We start from the raw sequence: 20621 nt of genomic DNA, 5'->3' as shown, positions 1-20621 counted from the left end.
CCCTTCTTCCCCAGCTCCAGACTTGCTGCTGGTTTATGTGCACAGTATAACAATGATGTAAAATGTGAACTGAGCTTATTTTGCATGAATTTAGTTCCTGTACTTTATCTGTTTGCGGTTCTCTTCCATTGTTGGTTAAATTTTACTCTGGCCACGCCCACCCCATCAGATGCCACATTTCATTCTCTTGTGTTTATCTGGGAAAAGTGGATACTGTATATGTGAATGAAGGCAGTACAAGGAATAAACAGTTTTCCCTGAGTCCGGAGGATTCTCAAGTTATCATAGATAGCCATCGGACTACTGTGTAATCAGGAACAACGTTAGGGGGCGGGCCAAGTCTGCCTGAAACTGAAGGCAGCACAGTGGCCCCCTTGCAAATTTCTACCCTGGGCCTCAGTATTGCTTGTAGGATTTGGAGACATTTACAGAAAGGAGCTATAAATCCCGGAGTATGGGAAGAGTGTCCTTGTACCGTCTGAGCTGAGAGAGTTTGGCAGAAGGTAGTAAAGAGGAGGCTTGTTATTTTGTGAGGGGGTTCTAAGGTCAGGTAGCGAGTAGTACACAGTAGTACCAGTGTCACTGGGGATGTTCTCACCATTCCTTGTGCAATCAACCACTTGTCTATGGGCTCCAAGTCTGGGGTCCCACCTCTACCTCTCTTCTGTATTGATAACAGAAATCCCGTGAAATGAGAGGAAAGCAAGATCCATGAAAGAGACAACGCTGAATGATGACCATAATAAACAGAGCAATAGACTATACATACACATGCAATAGAGACCGTTTTCATTCATCAGCCTGCTTTCTTTACCCTACAAAGATGGAGCAAATACTTGTTACTTGTGTGACCTGATGCTTACTGCATGCACAGGGGATTCTTGGCCACTCCCTGGTGTCACACACACACAAAAATAATAATAGCAACTTATTTTCCCTTTGGGAATCTCACTGAGATTCCGAAAACTTCCTTAGATAGCATTTTTCATCAGTTGTGTTTAAGCTAAAATTTGAAATCTCAGTGCCCAGGCACTGTACTGGAATAAAATCCAGCTGTCTGAAGGTGCCATCAAAATTCGGTTCTCAGTATCTGATTAAGTGGCCATCTTCTACCAGCGCAAGTGTATAAAGGAGTGGCCTATTCTCTACATAGAAACTCTAGGGGAAAAAATTCTGGTAGAAACCTCTTTGGGACTAAAATCACAAAAGTTGGAGTTTTGACAGGAATTATATGGCTGAGTAGCAACAAATCCAGTCATACGTCAGCAATCATAGTAACATAGTAGATGACGGCAGAAAAAGACCTGCACGGTCCATCCAGTCTGCCCAACAAGATAAACTCATATGTGCTACTTTTTGTGTATACCTTACCTTGATTTGTACCTGTCCTTTTCAGAGTACAGACTGTATAAGTCTTCCCAGCACTATCCCTGCCTCCCACCACCGGCTCTGGCACAGACCGTATAAGTCTGCCCAGCATTATCCCCGCCTCCCGCCACCGGCTCTGCCACCCAATCTCGGCTAAGCTCCTTAGGATCCATTCCTTCTGAACAGGATTCCTTTATGTTTATCCTATCAGAAGACATGCTATGAAACTAACATACAAGCAGAAACCACACTTTAGCGTCTGGTTCAACATTTAACTATTCTCTGTTTTCAACAGCCCTGTCTTGGTGCTCACTAGGCAAGCTTTCACCTGGACAAAGCTGATATACATTTGCATAGGGACGGCTGCCAGGTCCCTGCATGCACTGACCCAGTGCTATTTGTCTTCGGGTTCACTTTTCTGACAAGGTGAAACACAACCTTTGAAACATTACAGTTCTTGTCCATGCAGGTTTAGAGGCCAGGAAAACGACCTGTCTGCAGAAACTTTGAGCAAACTCTTAACCAACAGGATTCCTTCCTTTTGATGTACGAGGTGCGCTATAGAAATGATTTATAGTAGTAGTAGGGAACAAAGAGCTTGAAATTGGATGCAAGAGTAACGTGGGATCAAAATCCCCTAGTGGCTCCATGGCAGTACTGCAGACTATGAGCAAAGAATTCTAACTTTTTCCCTCTTACTCATTCTCTGAGCAATATGGTTATAGGTCTCTGAAGAGAAGAGAAAAGAAAAGAGATGATGGAGAAGAGAATGGGTATCTTGAATATCATATGCAGGGTCCTGGGGAACTGAGGAACTGAGTTCCATTCCCATTTCAGGCACAGCTCCTTGTGACTCTGGGCAAGTTACTTAACCCTCCACAACCCCAGGTACAAATAAGTACCTATATATGTAAGCCGCATTGAGCCTGCCATGAGTGGGAAAGTGCGGGGTACAAATGTAACTAAAAAAAAAAAAAAAATGAGAAGCCCAATTAGCAAAGGTCACTTCAAGAGAAACCCTAGACTTGATCACTATCATTCATGCTTGACAGTTTCAGTCTATAATTTTCAACGTTCAATTCCTGTCAACCATCACAGAAAACAGATATTACAAGGCCAATGTCTACAAAATTCAGTAATACCGAATCATTCCCAGCAATCCACAACTTTTGAAAACTGATACTGAGGCTTCAGCTACAGAAGAGCTATCTTGCTGTACAATGACTTGGGTGAATTTCTTCAAAAAGGTGGTAAAAAAAATCATAATACATACATACCTTATCAGGGCCAGCAGCCAGCTTGGAAGTAAGTGTTGTGCTGGGCATAAGCCTCCCTGTCTCTAGGAGGAGCTGTGGGGTCACCTCTTGTGTTTCTTTGTGGATGGGTGTGCCCTCCTGTTTCCAGTCCTTTTTGTCTCCCTGTCTCTTGTCTGATTGGCCCTTGCTGGACCCCGCCCACAGAGCATGGGTTTAAAGTACTGGGTTATTAAGGGGGTAATTCTACAACAGTGTGTAGTACACGCTGTTTGAGCATGCGGTTTTGCTTAGCGATTGGCTGTTCTGCGCATGCACTGCTCAGCGGCTGGAAATAGTGATCGGTGCTTTATGGGGACTTTTGTGTATCTCCCTTAGTGACTGCTGTATAGTAGACGGTTGTTTAGTCATTGTGTCACCTATCAAACTGTGCACCCCATGCTCTCCTGTCTTCTTTGTAGTGAACTGTAATGAAGGAACTACAATCGGCCTGAAATGATCCAAACAGCAGGAGCAAGGCAAAATTTTAATCTTACCAATGTGTATCCCATAAGATCTCAAATAACTTTGTCAGCTGGCCATCGTTTTGATACATGCCAAAGGCGGCTCTAAGCAAGGACCTACCCCTTCCACATTCTGCTGTCGAACATCAAGAGCAGATGCCAGCCCCCCAACAGCCTGGGGATCCTCATACGTTACACTGAAACAGAAACAAGAGAAGAAACCTCTACAGTTAAGTGAATTAGTGAATTACGACCAGACTGCCTGTGCTCCAGAGTTCATCTCTTAAAACAGCTGCACTGCGGTGGCAGTCTCTGGCACTCTCAGAGGTCAGGGAATGAAGAGAGGTTCCAGACAATGAACTACTTTTCATGTTTTTAAAAAAAATGCTCATTTTACCAAGGGGGCAATAACCAACCTGAAAAAACTTATGTAAGCCACATTGGGCCTGCCCGTGGGTGGGAAATTGTGGGATATAAATGCTGTAAATAAATAAATAAATCCATAGGATGATTATTGCCCCCCTCCCCCCACAAGTAAAAGTATGATATAATGAACAGGGAAGCAAACTGTACACAGGAGATTAAATAGTCAATCTACATGCTTAATTTCCATGGCAAGCTTTGTATTTGCTCCAGGGCCCCCGAGGGGGGGCAAAATTCCCCGGGCCCGGCCTCCAAGGGGGGCCCTGCACTGGGTCCTGGGGTCTGTCTCTCTCCTGCTCCTATCGGGAACCGGTCCCGGTATACTGGAGCAGGTGACAGACAGGCTGCAGTGCCGGGCCCCCCTTGGAGGCTGGGAAGGAGCAGATGCACCAGCGTAGGGGGTGGGGCCCCTCATGTCAGTGCGTCAGCTCCTCCCAGCCTAAAAGTGGGGCCTGGCGCTGGGATTTCTCGTGGCAGCAGCAGAAGCTGTATTCCAGGTTAGACTTGGTGGCTGTATCCTAACTGTGGGTGGGGGGTCCCATCAGCTGCGTCCTGATGGGGGGGGCCCGGCGGCTGCATCCTGAGTGGGAGGGGGTGGCCCTGGGTGTGTCCCAATTTGGGGGGTGGGGGCCTGGCAGCGGCCTTGCCCCGGGCCCGGCTCTGACTCTCAGTGGCCCTGATTTGCTCCCTTGCAAGCTCAAAAGTGATCTATGCATTGCCTTTATTTTCAAAGGGAAACTCTGCATGGGTTGCAGGCCTCTGTGGGGAGTTTCCGTGTTTGAAATCAGCTTGTAATCCCAATGAGACTACAACCTCCACAAGCAGCTGTACTGCTGACTTCTCCATTATAAAAGAATCCAGTACTACTAGAAATATCTGTACTGACCAGGGAGGTGGAAATGGGGGAGAGATTTTTTTTATTTATTTTTTGATTTTGCTTACACCTTTTTCAGTAGTAGCTCAAGGTGAGTTACATTCAGGTACTCTGGATATTTCTCTGTCCCAGGAAGGCTCACAATCTAAGTTTCTACCTGAGGCAATGGAGGGTTAAGTGACTTGCCCAAGATCACAAGGAGCAGCTCTGGATTGCAAGACTGGTGCTCAAACCACTAGGCCACTCCTCCACAGCTTTCAAATGATTTGCTTGTTTTCAACCAACCACACTGGGGAAGTTCATTGAAACCGACCAAACCCTTTCAAAGAATTGTCTTGATATTGTGGGGGTGAGGGTGATCTTTACACTGTCTGCACTGGGGCACAGACTGTGCACTCTTTGCACCAGTTTTCAAAGCAGAAGTCCACGACTGCTTTCCCTTTGCACGTTCCCATGCATAGTCCTTTTCTCCGGCTTTTTGTGAGGGTCGAGTTTTGCTGGGAGTGGATACACGTGGAGCTGAAAATGCCATCCACTTACACACTCTCTCTCCTGACCTACATACACTGCCGGAAAGGCTTCCACTATATGTGGGTTAAAGTAAGAATATGGCACAATGGACATCGTTTTAGCCTCACTGAGAGGAAAACCGATTTACACGCTAACCCCCTCCCCCCATACTGAGAATGCGGAGGTCAGCTTTTTAAAAAAAAATTTTTTAAACATTGGCTGTTGTGGGTAAAAACAAATCCGGATATTCAGCCACAGTATCCGTATAGTGGCTGGTGCTGAAAATCCGGAGCCAGTGTGGACCAGTTGTGCTATTCGGTTAGTGGCAATATTCAGACCGCTAACCAAACAGTTAAAAGGTCGTCCTTACCTTTACCCACACAGCTATCCAGTTAGCGTCCGAATATTGCTGCTAAACGGATAACCTCCGGCTTCATCCAAAATCCGCACACAGACCGTCTCAATATTGTCTGGATTGTTCCAAGGCGGTCAGAGGAAAACTTCAGCAGAACTATGCAGTTACTGCTGCTGAATATCCCTCTCGGTGGTAATGATCCAGGTAGCAGCTGCTCCTATTCGGAAGTGCCTCGGAATATTAACCCATACAGTTTTCCTTACATGCTTAAATGATTATAAAAATTGCCTGCATTTACATGTGCATATTCTTCACATATGAACCAGTGGTGTAGCTACGGGTGGGCACAGGCACATTCTTGGCTCATGCCCACCCAGCTAGTGCCACACTGCTCTCTTCCCCCCCCCTCCTCTGCGCTGTCCCGGCATCTGCGCTCCAGTCTCTGAACCCCTTCCCTCCTTGGTGTCGGTACAGGCGTCCTCAGCACCTGCAGCGATTCATTCTTGCTGCTTGTGCCGGCCCCACAGCCTTTCATCTGTCACGTTCCGCCAGACAGGAAACAGGTAATGACGTCAGCTACCGGTGCTGAGGATGCCTGTACTGACATCGGGGAGGGACGGAATTCAGAAACAGGAGCACAGATGCCGGGATGCCGCGGAGGAGAGGTAGAAGATGTGGGGTAGTTGGAAAAAAAAACTCTCTTAAAAAAATATCTCTGGCAAGATATTTGTGGTGTGGTTGGGGGGGGGGGGAAGGGGGCACGTGCGCATGGAAGGGCCCATCCAAGTTAACTCTGGGCCCTCCAAAATACCGAGTCTGGCTACTCCTCTGATATGAATTACACTAAACAATCCAAGAGCACCTTCCCTGACCCACAAAAGAGCATAAAAAGGGAAGAAACAAGAAATTGAAAAGAGATCACATTTATTTGGTTGACAAAGCAAAAACTCAACAAAAAAAAAAAAGTGGTCTCCCAATACTGCTCATTTCATTTTACTTCTGTAGGGAGGCTATTGCTAGACTTATATGTTCAGACTTTATTTATGGGCAGTGGGAAGAGGTCAAGTGTATATAGGGAGAGTGCCCCCATCTGGACATCAGGGCCACTCGCACAGTACCCTGCGCTCCTAGGGGCCCTGGCACGTCTATCCTCCTGTTTCGGAACACCCCTCCCCATGCTCCATATCTTAACATGCATCCACGTTTCAGTAGAGAGCAGCAGGCAGCGATTTTCATATTCCGTCAGTCGCTGAGCATGGAGCCTCCTCGCTGCTGCCTCCCAACCCCTTTTGATGTCACTTCCTGCTTCCACAAGGTCGGGAGGCAGCAGCGAGGAGACTCTGGGCTCAGCGGCCAATGGTATATGAAAATCACCGCTTCTGATGCCACTGAAACATAGTAGATGCACGTTAAGGTACAGGGTGAGGTGGGGTTCCAGTGAGACAGTGCTCTCGGATCTTCTACTTTATCCCAGTCAAGGATACTTGTACAAAGTTTAGCCACATCCTGGGAATCAAGTTTTACTTTCTGAGCCCTTCAAATGGTCGTTCAAGAGGTTCGTAGTAAAACTACTCTACCTCTTCCAGAAAGGCCTTTAGACATTGTTAACATGATCAAAATACAAACTTAGTTTTCTCTTTGTTGGCTAACAGGTTCCAGTTTCACTACAAGTTTGGATTCAAACAAACCAGGCCATTCTTTTATCCCATAAAACACAGAACATTAGGGTCTGCTAAATTCCTTCTTTTTCCTCTCTGGGCCTCACCAACTCCTTCCCCCCCGGTAAGATATACGTCATATCACAAAAATAAAAGGGGAGGCCTATTTTCTGAACCTTCATTTGTATTAGATAAGAAGTAACTAGCAAGTAGGTGAATTACATTTTGGTGAGGGGTTAGAATAATGTGGTGCTAGATTGAACAGCTGGATTTTGGGGTTTTTTTTTGTTGTTATTAGTTCTTTTTATAGACATGTGTGCTTTCCTTCTGACAATGTGTGCTTGTTTAGTTGACGATGATGATTTGAGATTTGTAGCTGTAATTTTTATTTCTTAAGCTTTATTACTTTTTTCTGTGTTGGCATCATTTTGAAAAATAAATAAAATGAAATAAACTAAAGGGAATTCTAGGTTGTACCACTTTACTATCTTTGGGGAAAGATTAGAATAAGGGACCCCCCTCTACACATGAACGCACACAAAATCCATTTATGCATATCCATCATATATGTCTATCGGTTTCTCTCTCTTTCTTTTAGTTATCAATAGAAATCAAACAAAATAAAACATGGAAAAGAAAATAAGATGATACCTTTTTTATTGGACATAACTTAATACATTTCTTGATTAGCTTTCGAAGGTTGCCCTTCTTTGTCCACCCAACAGAAAGGACTTAACAAGGATCTGGGGTTCCTAGCCCATTATAAACCATAAAGCTGTATGTCTCTGTTGATCACCCTCCCCTCACCTATCCACACCCATCCTGTTAGAATATCAATGATATGCTTTGATGTCCCCATGCATACCTCCGACCCACCCCCCTCCTCCCACCCTGTCAGACTGTCATAGTAATGCTTGAATGTTTTCACTTATATACACTGTCAGCTAGCACATTTGCTTATTTCCGATCTGAGGAAGAAGGGCAACCTTCGAAAGCTAATCAAGAAATGTATTAAGTTATGTCCAATAAAAAAGGTATCATCTTATTTTCTTTTCCATGTTTTATTTTGTTTGATTTCTATTGATAACCAAGGAGATGAAAGGTAACTTTAAAACCATACAATAACGTAAGACCTTTGAAGTCAGAATGATTGAATATTTTAACACCCAACAGAAAGGACTTAACAAGGATCTGGGGTTCCTAGCCCATTATAAACCATAAAGCTGTATGTCTCTGTTGATCACCCTCCCCTCACCTATCCACACCCATCCTGTTAGAATATCAATGATATGCTTTGATGTCCCCATGCATACCTCCGACCCACCCCCCTCCTCCCACCCTGTCAGACTGTCATAGTAATGCTTGAATGTTTTCACTTATATACACTGTCAGCTAGCACATTTGCTTATTTCCGATCTGAGGAAGAAGGGCAACCTTCGAAAGCTAATCAAGAAATGTATTAAGTTATGTCCAATAAAAAAGGTATCATCTTATTTTCTTTTCCATGTTTTATTTTGTTTGATTTCTATTGATAACCAAGGAGATGAAAGGTAACTTTAAAACCATACAATAACGTAAGACCTTTGAAGTCAGAATGATTGAATATTTTAACACCCAACAGAAAGGACTTAACAAGGATCTGGGGTTCCTAGCCCATTATAAACCATAAAGCTGTATGTCTCTGTTGATCACCCTCCCCTCACCTATCCTGTTAGAATATCAATGATATGCTTTGATGTCCCCATGCATACCTCCGACCCACCCCTATCCTCCCACCCTGTCAGACTGTCATAGTAATGCTTGAATGTTTTCACTTATATACACTGTCAGCTAGCACATTTGCTTATTTCCGATCTGACGAAGAAGGGCAACCTTCGAAAGCTAATCAAGAAATGTATTAAGTTATGTCCAATAAAACAGGGATCATCTTATTTTCTTTTCCATGTTTTATTTTGTTTGATTTCTATTGAGAACCTTTAAGAGTGGACTAACACGGCTACCACACTCCTCTCTCTTTCTTTCAATTCACCATCCTCATACTTATTTACCTAACTACCTTTTTATTCTTCTCTTGGTCTTTCTTTACCTATATATCTAGCCCTCTGACCGTTCATCTATCTATGGTTTTAATATATGTAGGTTTTTGCTATGACTCACTTAGATTTATTAATTGTGCGTAGAAAGGAGCTGAATAAGACATCCAAAATTTAACATAGCAACATAGTAAGTGACGGCAGATAAAGACCTGAACGGTCCATCCAGTCTGCCCAACAGTCACATTCATTATCAATTCAAGATTAAATCAACAATGAACGTGGTATTATATACCTGTATAGTGCTGCATGAATGCACACAGTAAGTTATATTAGCAAGATTAATATAGAAAAAAAGGTCTATTACGCTGTATCTTTATCATTTATTTTTAACTATGGCAAGCCAAGCGAGCTGTCATTACCTTCCACAGCCCTGTTGGTCTCTGTCCAGGACCTGCAAGATAATTTCCTACCAGGCCCAGCATTTGATACTCAAGAGGTGGAACAGCTCCTGTGTCTTAACACTGCTTAGCACTGTGCTTATTTAAATCAGTTTTTCTGTATAAGTTTGGCTTGATTTCTCTTTATTTGAAATTTCATAAATAAAAGAATTATAAAAAATCTTGTCAGCAGGGGGTGGGGCAAGGCAGGGGCTGGGGGACCACCAAACTGGTCTGCACAGGGCCCCGTAATTGCTAAGATTGGTCCTGTTGGTCAAGGTTACTAATAAGCAAACAGAGGTCTTTGGACACAGTCACCAGAGTGGGAGTAAACAGAAGGGAGAAGGACAGAAACTCAGCAGCCATGTAAGACATTTTCAGTGAAAGCATAAACTTCTTTAATTACAAGAGGTTAACATTTGAGCAAACCCAGGGTTTACCTCCTAAAGATCCAGAGTACAGCAGTATCGGTGACTGCTGTTTAGAGAATGACACGGAGACGGGGAACCGCAGTAACTACGGGGATGGGGACGGGAACAGAGCTCATGGGGACGGGGCGGGGACACAGCCCACGGGGACGGGGACAAAACTTTGTCCCTGTGTCATTTTCTACTTGGAAGGGTAGAGGGTGGTGGTGGGAAGGAGGATTATTATAGCTGTTCATTGTTGTTATTGTTTTCTATTTGTAATTTATACACAACAGTTGCACAGCATATTGTTCCTTTTTATACTTTAATAAAAAGATTTAAATATAAAATCATAAGTGTTCAAGGCTTCTGTAGATGAGGACAGAGCCCACGGGGACGGGCGGGGACAGAACTTGCGGGGATGGAGCGGGGACAGAGACAGAACCTGCGGGAACAGGGCGGAGATGGAGACAGGGTCTGCAGGGATGGACACAGAACCCACGGGGACAGGGTGGGGACGGGGACGGACACAGAACCCAAGGGGACCGGGCGGGGACAAACTTTGTCCCCATGTCATTCTCTACTGCTGTTTTAAAACATGCAGGTGTCTTTCCAGGACAGAGCTTTCTCTCAGGCCCCGAAAACAATAGAGGTGATATGGAAACTTACTTCTTGCGCTGGTCTGCCAAAGAGCTGCTTCTAGTCTGTGCAAACATATCAAAGTCATCCCGGGGGTTGCAGTGTGGGAGAGAGCCCAGAGTCCCACTCACACTGTTTGTACTTATGTCTAGACCAAGAAAAGAGAGGCTGAGAATGAGACGCGCAGGAAAATGCTACCCTACAGGAACAGCAGGCAGGTCTCAGGAGAAAGCGGTAGCAGAATTACTGATTTCTGGGGATACAGACTAATTTTCACAAACAGATCTATGGAACTGCAGGGCCCTTTTACAAAGGCGTGCTGAAAATTGCCGTGCGGTGGTGTGGACGTGTGTTTTGGGCGCGCACAGAATCATTTTTCAGTGCACCTGTAAAAAATTGCCTTTTTAACATTTTTGCCGAAAATGGACATGCGGCATAATGAAAATTGTCGCGCATCCATTTTCAGTCTGAGTCTTTACCGCCGGCCATTGACCTAGTGGTAAAGACTCACGCGGTAACCGGGTGGTAATGACCTACGCGCGTCAAATGCCACTTGGCGCAAGTCCAATATGCGCGTCTGAAAATAAAAATTATTTTTCAGAAACGCGTATCGGACGTGCGCCAAAAATGAAATTACCAAAAGGGCCACACGGTAGCCGGGCGGTAACTCCATTTTGGCGCGCGTAAACTCTTACACGGCTTAGTAAAAGGGCCCCTGAACTCATAACACACAGGAGCTTGCAGCCTTCCAGAACAGAGTCTCCACTGCTGATCCTCTGACTCAGTGGTTAGGCACCTGGTCAAAAGAAACCAGACAAAAAAGTTCCAAACAGAAAAAGGTCCCGACATAAAAGTCCCTGACAAAAGGGCCTGATGAAATAGATTTATTTTTGGTGGTCTGTTTTGTTGGGGGGGGGGTTTGTCGGGTTTTTTTTTTGTATGGGGTGCCCAGTGGTTAGGAGGTCCAGAGGCTTTATATGTCTTACTACTCCCATTTAACACACTCTTTTTTTTTACAGATATCAGTGTGTTAGATGCTATTCCTATGACTAGCAATGGCAGAAAAGTTAAAGAGTGCGGGGCTGGTTCACCAATGTTTGCCATCTTCCCTTCAGGGTGAGGACTGGTGATAGAACGACACAGTTCCTCTAATGTTCATCTGGTCCCACTGGCCTTTCCAATGGATGAGCTCTTTTCTAACACAGCTAACTGAGAACAACTGCTGGGTATTTCAGCTTCTGGTGGTGTTTGCTATTTTATATTTCCTTTCTGCTGTGCCTCAATGGATACCCCTTTCTGAAGTGCAGAGATGGGGTCGTTACTTTTTTTTTTTTTTTAAGTACTTAAGTAAAAAGTAAAAGTACTGGCTTCAAAAGTAGTGAAGTAAAAGTCTCATCCAAAAAAAAAAAATTAATACTCAAGCAAACGTAATAACGTATATCTCTTAAAACTACTATTTTACTTAACAAGTTGGACCACTGAATCTAGTATGTTTACAAGCAAACTTCCAGGAGGTCACACAAGGTCCTTCCTAGAAAAACAACACCCTGAGCATTGCTGTGGCAGAAGAACATTAAAACAGCTATTGGAAACCAAAACAAGCTGGGTTAGTACAGATCAGTCCTACACAGGCACTTGATGTTAACAGAATACCCGGCCTTTTTCACAGAATAAGTACCCATAAACTAAAAATAGAAATATGTAGACAAAAATTAAACTGAACCCCCAAGAAGCCATACTCTGCATACAGTGTAAAACCAAAGAAACAGAAACGGTGACACGTCCCTTTGTACTTCGCAAAATATAAACCGCCTGATATAACCGGTCAGAATGGATGCTGACTATTTAAATAGCAGTTAACCAGCTATCCTCCGCCGAATATCCACAGTTAGTAGATAACCAGTTATATCACGCAATATAACTGGTTATCCGCCGATTTTTAAACTAGGTTTGGTGGTCATATTTGGACGTTTCAAACCCTGGTATATCTTTGGCTGATTTAAAGATAGCTGGTTAATTTCAAGCCGGCCAAAAAACTCCCGGATATTCAATGCTGGTTACCGGAAACAGCCTGGCAATTGAATATCCGGGCTCTGCGAAGACCGCAGGAGACAGCCCGACTATTGGGGCCAAATAGAGCAGATGTAAATTTCTACATGCTCTAATTGCTACATTAAAAATTAACAAATAAACAAGAACCAAAAATAAGTGATACATTTTCATTGGAGTAACTTATTACATTTTTTGACAAGTTTTTGGAGGCAAAAATCTTCTTTCCTTAAGTCAGGACCAGCATATTATTACAGCAGTATATTGTTCCGACCTGAAAAAGTAGGTCTTGGTCTCCGAAAGTTACTCAAAAAATGTATATAGTCCAATATGTATGTAGTCACCTTATTTTTTCTTTTTTTTTTCTTTTCTTTAAATTTATTAACTTTTAAAGTGGACAAACATGGCTCCCACATTACTTCATCCTAAATTAAAAATACAATTCTTTCTTCTACCTTTGCTGTCTGGCCATTTAATTTTTCTAATTGTGTTGGTCCCAGTCTCTGGTTACTGTTTTCCTGTCTTGTTTTAACTCACTTTGCAAGGGTTTCCTGTCCAGGTGTCATTTTTTTCTCTTCTGTCTTCTTCACCTCTTCCACTACAACCAACTCTAACACTGATCTGTTCCAGCTCTGTGGGTATTGTGAGTGCTTGAGCACCCCCAATATCGAGCAAATCCTTTGTGTCCAGGGAGGGGTGATTTCTATTGGGTTTAGCATCCCTGAAGTTTACATCAGAGGAGGCGGGCCTGGCACAGAGAGCCGGGTCTCACGCGTCTCCCATGGTAGTATATTAGCGCAAGCTAGGCAGAGCTACAACAGAAGGGAGGGAGCAAGAATGTGCTGCAGGCCCAGGGTGATGGAGCAGTTCAGACTAGAGAGGCGCTGAGCCTGACAACAACCAAGTAATAGCCAATCAACTGCTGTTCTGGGCAGGTGTAGAGGGCGGGGACTAGGGTTTCCAGGTGATGTCATACCCTGGCTTGCATCTGATTGGGCCCAAACATCCAGAAGTTCAGACCCAATCAGATGCAAGCCATGTCTGACACCACTTGGAAAGCCTGTAGAGGAGAAGAGGAGGAGATGGATGGAAAATACTTTTTTTTTTTTTAAACTACTTTTCAAATTTGTACTTTGTTACTAAAGTACAAAAGTACAGCTTAAATGTAACTCGTTACAAGTAAAAAGTATATTAAAAAATGTAACTCATTACAAGTACAAGAACTGCTAATTGTACCTACAAGTACTTTGTTACTACCCATCTCTGCTGAAGTGGGCCCAAACGACTTTGCCCCCCTCCTTTCATACTGCTCCTTATTGTCCTATCCAAATTGTAGTTCAACCTCCACTACCTCTCTTGTCGTGTCTTTTTCCCTCCCTCCCCCTTTTCTGTACAATTTTAGACGATAAGCCACCTAGATGGTTTTCTGCAATGGGCGGGACAGCAACTCCCCAATAAACTTGAAACTTGTCAGTGACAGACTGTATAAGAACAAGACAGATGACAACCAAATGGCCCATCCAGTCTGCACTGGTGACGTCCATTTTAGGCAGATGCATAAATAACACTTCCATGTACAACTTTACACCAACTTCTTCCACACAGGGCCGCCGAGAGGGGGGGCAGGGGGGACAAACTTCCCCGGGCCCGGGCCTCCAAGCAGGTTCCAGCACCGCAGTCCCCTCCACCCGCCCCCTTCCATCCACCACAAGGCCGGGGCTCCCTGAATTCAAATCATAGCGCCTCACCTCGACCTTGATCCATATGAAAGAAGCGCAGCAGCGGCAGTCTGCAGATCACCTCCCTTCGGGCCTTCCCTCCCTGTGTCCCGCCCTCATCTGATGTAACTTGCGCTTTCACATGGAGCGAGGTCGAGGTGAGGCGCTATGATTTGAATTCAGGGGGGCCCGGCCCGGTGGTGGACGGAGGTGGGTGGGTGGAGGGGGGGTGACGACGACAACCTCGGGGGAGGGGGGCCCGGGTCAGCCTTGCCCCAGGCCCAGTCTCTCGGCAGCCCTGCTTCCCCATACCCCTTCCAGACATGAACATAATCCACCAGTGATGGTCTCTACCAGCTCTCCTAGAATTCTATCATCAGCCCTGCCTCTAACAAGACCAGCACCCAGATACAAATCCTCACAGCCAACAAGGTTAGTGATGTTGCTGTAAAAAAAAAAAAAAAAATCTATCCTCCCAATGCTCATAATTCTTGAATCTTCACACTGAGGTCACTTGTTGAACTTACCGAGCCCAGCAAGCTGAGAAGAAAGGCCTGCATGGGACACGTTCCCTCCTACCATCGGGCTCACGACAGCAGGGGATCCTGGCCCCAAATCTATTAAATTATCCTCCGTCACCTCGCTCAGGACCTGTTAGAGCAATGAGATACAGGTGAAACTTTCTGGCATACAGTCGCCAAAAAGACCAGACACTCAGCTCACGCAGCACAAAAGCAAGAAGCATTTTTAAATGCCTCTCTATAGAGCATCCCAGAGGGGGGGAAAAAAAGTATCTCAAGAATCTCACCTCAAAGATCACAGGCAACATGTGGCCATCCCTTAAGTGCAATGGAAAAGCCATATTTTTCCGTGTTTGCATGGCAGAAGGAAAAGTGCACAACTTCCGATCTGAGGTAGGCAGATGGAGCCCCAAAGAAGTGAAGGAACTTGTTCAAGTGGTCACATCGAATCAAGATCAGAACCCAAAAGCCCATTTCCCTTATACAATTTAAGGTTCTGTCACTGGGTTTGCTTATATTACCAGGTGCTGACATTACAGCCAAACACCAACCAGGACACTAGAGCTGTACCACTGACACCACGCTAGTCTGGTGGCAAAAGGACCAAAAAAAATGGGTCATTTGGTCATTTAGGGCACCTTTTTGTGACTTAGTCATGATTGAACCAGGTCTAGACCAAAACATCTAACTTTTAGGCCTGGACATTTTTGCTTTGTTCCATTAAGGCAGAAATACATCCAAGTTCTGGGAATGCCCACAACATGCTCCTTTGTGATCTGGATGCACTGCAGACGAACTGCATAGAAAAACGCCTTAAAATGGGTTTGAAAATAGCAATTTGGACATTTTATAAAAAAAAAAAAAAGTGCATCTGTGTTTTTTTTGCCACTTTGTGGACCCTTTTAGAACGTTTTTCTGTTTCAAAAATGAGCCCCACAATGTTCCATGGAAAACGTGCGTCACAATGGCTGTTCCTCCAGCGATTCTGACTAGAAACTAAGAGCCTACATAACTACAGTAAACAATACCACAGGAAAATTAAATACACTTTACTGCTTATGTTGGGCTTCTCCCAAGTTTCATGCTAGACAAAAGTCCCAGCAGCAAATCAATGAACTGCTGCTAGTAGGTAAAAATAATTTCTTTTAACTGAAATAATACAACTTGTATTTTTCTTCCTGCTTTAAATTCTTTTCATCATCTTTGGAAAAAGAAAAAAAAAGGTGTTTTTCTTTTTTTTTTTTTTTTTTGGGGGGGGGGGGGGGGGGTTACATGGAGGAAGTTTAGACTCCTCTGAGCTATCCCCTATGCTCCCAAAAGATCCTTTTTTTTTTTTTTTTTTGCAGTTGTTTGAATTTTAGCACCTGCTGCTCAACTTGATATCAGGTCTCTAAACTGGCCCAGGAGCTCACACCACCAGCCAGATTAGCAGCTGCATTGTCTGCCAGTCACCATCCACTGGAGACAGAGAAACACTGAGCATTCTAAGGCTGCACAGTGCCCTTAAAGGGCCTATCACACAGAACTACTTTGTTTCTCTGTTGTCTCCATCTGCTGGTTGATGGGCATAACCCACAGGTCTGGACTGGTCTGGTATGGATGCTAAGGAAATACATCTATAACAGAAGACTGCTCTTAATCCATGAAAAGTGTGTGTGTATGATTACAGAATGAGAGGGCTAGTGTTTGATCTTATGCACTAAAGGGGCAATTCTATAATCTAGGTGCCCACATTTACACACCCCTTGTGCACAAAAATGTGTAGAAGATTAGCACTTACACTTGCTAGGTGTACACTTACCTGTGAAGTGCCTACACAATATTCCGTAGGGACACACATAAATGGCATAGTGCATAAATGCAAGGAGCCATTTACATGGGCAGAGCATGGGTGGGGTTCCCACTTATGTATGTAACTTACAGAATACTGCAAGTTACACGCATCTCTCCTGCATGTACATACCCACAGTTACGCCCAGGTGCAAAAACGTAAGATGGGCTGATCCCGGGTTATGCTAGAATTCTATAAGGGAACCTAGTTGCTCGGGCTCAAATTACACCTCCTCAGAGAATCTAAATGAAGATGCTCAATTGTACAATTATCCACCTAGATTTAGATGACGTGCATGCATAATACCAGCACGCTAGTCATTCATACACACATGTGAACACATCTGTATGTAAATGAGCAGTTTCCAGCTACACACTATTCTGTAAGTCTGCACAATACTCAATGATGCATATTTTGCAGGTGAGTGGAATTTGGGCAGGGAACACATTATGTACATAGATCTATTCATGTACTAAGTACAAGTATGGCTGATATAAGTGCTAGCATCTAAGATAAGGCACATATTCAACCTGTTATGCTAGTATTCCATGGAGAAAAGTAGGCATCTACTTTTATTTCAAGAATAGGTACCAAATAGCTGCATCTTGGTTCCTCACCGTTACTGAATTACTCTCCATTCAAATTCTGCATCTGATTTTGCTACCTAGATTTAGGCGACTTTTCAGCAGCAAACCCAGCCACCTATGATCACAGTTCAAAATTCCCCTAAACCTAGGCAGCCAAAATCAGATCACCAGCATCAGATGCTTAACCGTGAATGTATATGGCTCCTGTGCAAAAATATTCTTGAAAAGAAAACTTCTAAGCACCACCTCCAGGCCCTGTTGGTGTTACAAACAAATTAAAAAAAACCCTCCCCTCCTTTTTCCATCACATAAAATCTGGACATGAAACTCTTACCCCATTAGTGTTCTGTGCCGATCGACCTGATCTGTACCTCTCAAACCTGTCACAGAAAGAGAAATGAGATGGTTATACTATGCTCATCAGCAAACACAGGGCCCAGTACAAGCTTGAGACTACCTCTACTCCAGGAACCAGGTAAAAGCCTGGCTCTTCTCCCAATCCTTTAATAGTTATTTTTTTATTATATTTGTATCCCACCTCTTCGCAGGCTCAATGTGGCTTACAATTTATCATGGATACTGGAAATAGCAAAAGATATACATTTGGTTTTACAGAAGGATTTTGGGTTACAAGGTCATGAAGTTCAAGATAGTGGCATTACAGAAGACATTATCAGACATTAGGAATACAAGATAGTGGTGTAGCAGAGACATTGTAAAACAATAGACGTATTACGACGATTGTAGGTGTATTTGGAGATCTTACATGTATTATTCTTTGTGGTATGTCTTTTCAAAGAAATGTGTCTTTAGTAGTTTATGGAAGTTGGTCAGTTCATAGGTCGCCTTCAAGTAGTGTGGTAACGCATTCCAGAGTTGCGTGCTCAGGTATGAGAAGGTGGAGGCGTGTGTTAATTTGTATTTCAAACCTTTGCAGTTGGGGAAGTGAAGATTAAGGAATGTTCGAGAAGATTTTTTTGCATTCCTGGGTGGCAGGTCTATTAGGTCCGACATGTAGGCTGGGGCATCTCCATGGATAATTTTATGAACGAGTGTGCATACTTTGAACATGATTCGTTCTTTGAGTGGGAGCCAGTGCAGTTTCTCATGTAGGGGCTTTGCGCTTTCATATTTTGGTTTTCCGAATATTAATCTGGCTGCTGTGTTCTGGGCTGTTTGGAGTTTTTTGAGTATATGTTCTTTACAGCCGGCGTAGAGTGAGTTGCAATAATCCAAATGACTAAGTACCAATGATTGTACCAAATTGCGGAAGACGGTCCTTGGAAAAAATGGTGTTATTCTTTTTAGTTTCCACATTGAGTGAAACATCTTTTTGGTTGTGTTTTTCGCATGATTCTCAAGTGTTAGATGCCGATCAATGGTGAGTCCAAGAATCTTTAGGGTATCAGAGAATGGTAGATTAAGTATTGGTGTGTTGATGGTGGTAAATTTGTCTTTGTTATGTTGCGAGGTGAGTACTAGGCATTGGGTTTTTTCCGCATTTAGTTTCAGTTGAAATGCATCTGCCCAAGAATGCATAATATGTAAACTTTGGTTGATTTCGTTGGAAATTTCACTTAGGTCTCGTCTGAATGGAATAAAGATCGTTACATTGTCAGCGTATATGTATGGGTTGAGGTTTTGCATCGATAGTAGTTTGGCTAAGGGTGTCATCGTTAGGTTGAATATGGTCGGTGAGAGGGAGGATCCCTGTGGAACTCCGCATTCAGGTATCCAAGTGGCTGATGTAGTCGAATTTGCTGTGACTTGATATGAGCGTGTAGTTAGGAATCCCTTAAACCAATTGAGAACTTTGCCTCCGATACCGAAGTATTCGAAGATGTGTAATAAAATACATAGGGTGACTTGACTATATACTCATTCTGCACCTGGACTAGCTGACTACACACACTGTAACTTAGACCAGTTCTTTATATCTTGATTAACTGTACAAAGAACTTCCTTGAGTTTAGCCACCCATTTATTTATCCCAACTGACTCTGTACCACGTATCTTGTCCCCATCTATATATCTGCATTTGTCCCCTCAGCTATATGGTCAGCTGTATTGTAGAAAAGCATTAGTATCATTGCAATGTTATTTGAATGTTCTACTTGTGTGCTTATTAGATATTCCATCACTATTATGCTTATATCATATTATATCTGTTATTTGAATGTCAGTGGTAGTCTTACTAGTTACTTATTACATATACATACATATATATATATATATATATATATATATATATACATAGTAGATGACGGCAGAAAAAGACCTGCACGGTCCATCCAGTCTGCCCAAGAAGATAAATTCATACGTGCTACTGTTTTATTTGCACTGTCCTCTTCAGGGCACAGACCATATAAGTCTGTCCAGCCCTATCCCCGCCTCCCAACCACCAACCCCACGTCCCACCACCAGCTCTGGCAGAGACTGTATAAGTCTGCCCAGCACTATCCCCGCCGCCCAACCACCAGCCCCGGCATAGACCGTATAAGTCTGCCCAGCACTATCCCCGCCTCCCATTCTAGGCTAAGCTCCTGAGGATCCCTTCCTTCTACACAGGATTCCTTTATGTTTATCCCATGCATGTTTGAATTCTGTTACCGTTTTCATCTCCACCACCTCCAGCGGGAGGGCATTCCAAGCATCCACCACCCTCTCCGTGAAAAAATACTTATTAGTTTTCAATTAGTTGTTTTCAAGTTTTCCTCTTTCATTGTATATATGCTTATACTTGTACATTTTACTATTGTTATGCTGTTAACAAAACTGTAAGTTTGATGTTAAACTGTTCCTACTGTACACTGACTTGGGTGAATCTCTTCATAAAGGCGGTTAATAAATCCCAATAAATAAATAAATCTGGAGCCAACAAGAATCTCAGGCCCTGAAGGTGCTTTAAACCCCATGGCAAGACTTAGGTTTTATGTGAGCGTGAACTGGACCATAAGAGCTGATCCTTCCTAGATCAGGCTCTCTCCTGGTCAATATGGACAGACTAATGCAGGCCTCGACAAATTTTCATTAAATCTAGAGCCAACCCAAAACCTTAGGAGCCAGTGTCTAAGACCTTTCTCGCTTCTCTTCCCACCTTTCCAACATTGTCCTCAGTGAAGTTTGGGGGGAAGGGGAGGGAGTTGGAATCCCCTCCCAGATTAGCAGTATCTCTTTTAAAAAAGGACAAGATTTTTTCCCTCTGTTTTATGCCTGTGGGCAAAAAAACTTTAGTAAATCAGTTTCTTAAGGTGCCTCTGCTAATCAACTGCGAAGTCAATAGTCTCCCTTCCCAAAGCATGCTGTCAGCTGTGCGACAGCAACCTCTAGATAGGTGAAGCACAGAGGCTCCTGGGGGGGGGGGGCTCACAATTTAACGCCTGTGTTTGCAAAGGCTTGCTATAGGCACATTAGCGTTTTTTATGCACGTTAAACGCTAATGCACCTATAGG

At 43.7% G+C, this 20621-nt stretch overlaps 1 protein-coding gene across 4 annotated transcripts in view; it reads right to left on the bottom strand.

Annotated features, from left to right (window-relative positions):
* Window positions 1-20621, bottom strand: part of TOM1L2 (target of myb1 like 2 membrane trafficking protein) — a 112302-nt gene that overhangs the window by 16789 nt on the left and 74892 nt on the right. For 3 of the 4 annotated variants that reach the window (XM_030211335.1, XM_030211336.1, XM_030211337.1), the window contains exons 9-12: window positions 17504-17549; window positions 14758-14881; window positions 10494-10611; window positions 3246-3321 (exon numbers count right to left, since the gene is read on the bottom strand). In XM_030211335.1, the coding sequence (XP_030067195.1) occupies window positions 3246-3321; window positions 10494-10611; window positions 14758-14881; window positions 17504-17549 (364 nt within the window). Of the gene's footprint in view, window positions 1-598; window positions 684-3243; window positions 3322-10493; window positions 10612-14757; window positions 14882-17503; window positions 17550-20621 lie in introns of all 4 variants that reach the window. The other variant, XM_030211338.1, reaches the window with a different exon arrangement.

The sequence above is a fragment of the Microcaecilia unicolor genome, chromosome 8 (genome assembly GCF_901765095.1).
Source record: "Microcaecilia unicolor chromosome 8, aMicUni1.1, whole genome shotgun sequence".
Taxonomy (NCBI): Eukaryota; Metazoa; Chordata; class Amphibia; order Gymnophiona; family Siphonopidae; genus Microcaecilia; species Microcaecilia unicolor.
Note: the sequence above shows the minus strand (reverse complement) of the source record. Positions and strands in the feature narration are given on the sequence as shown.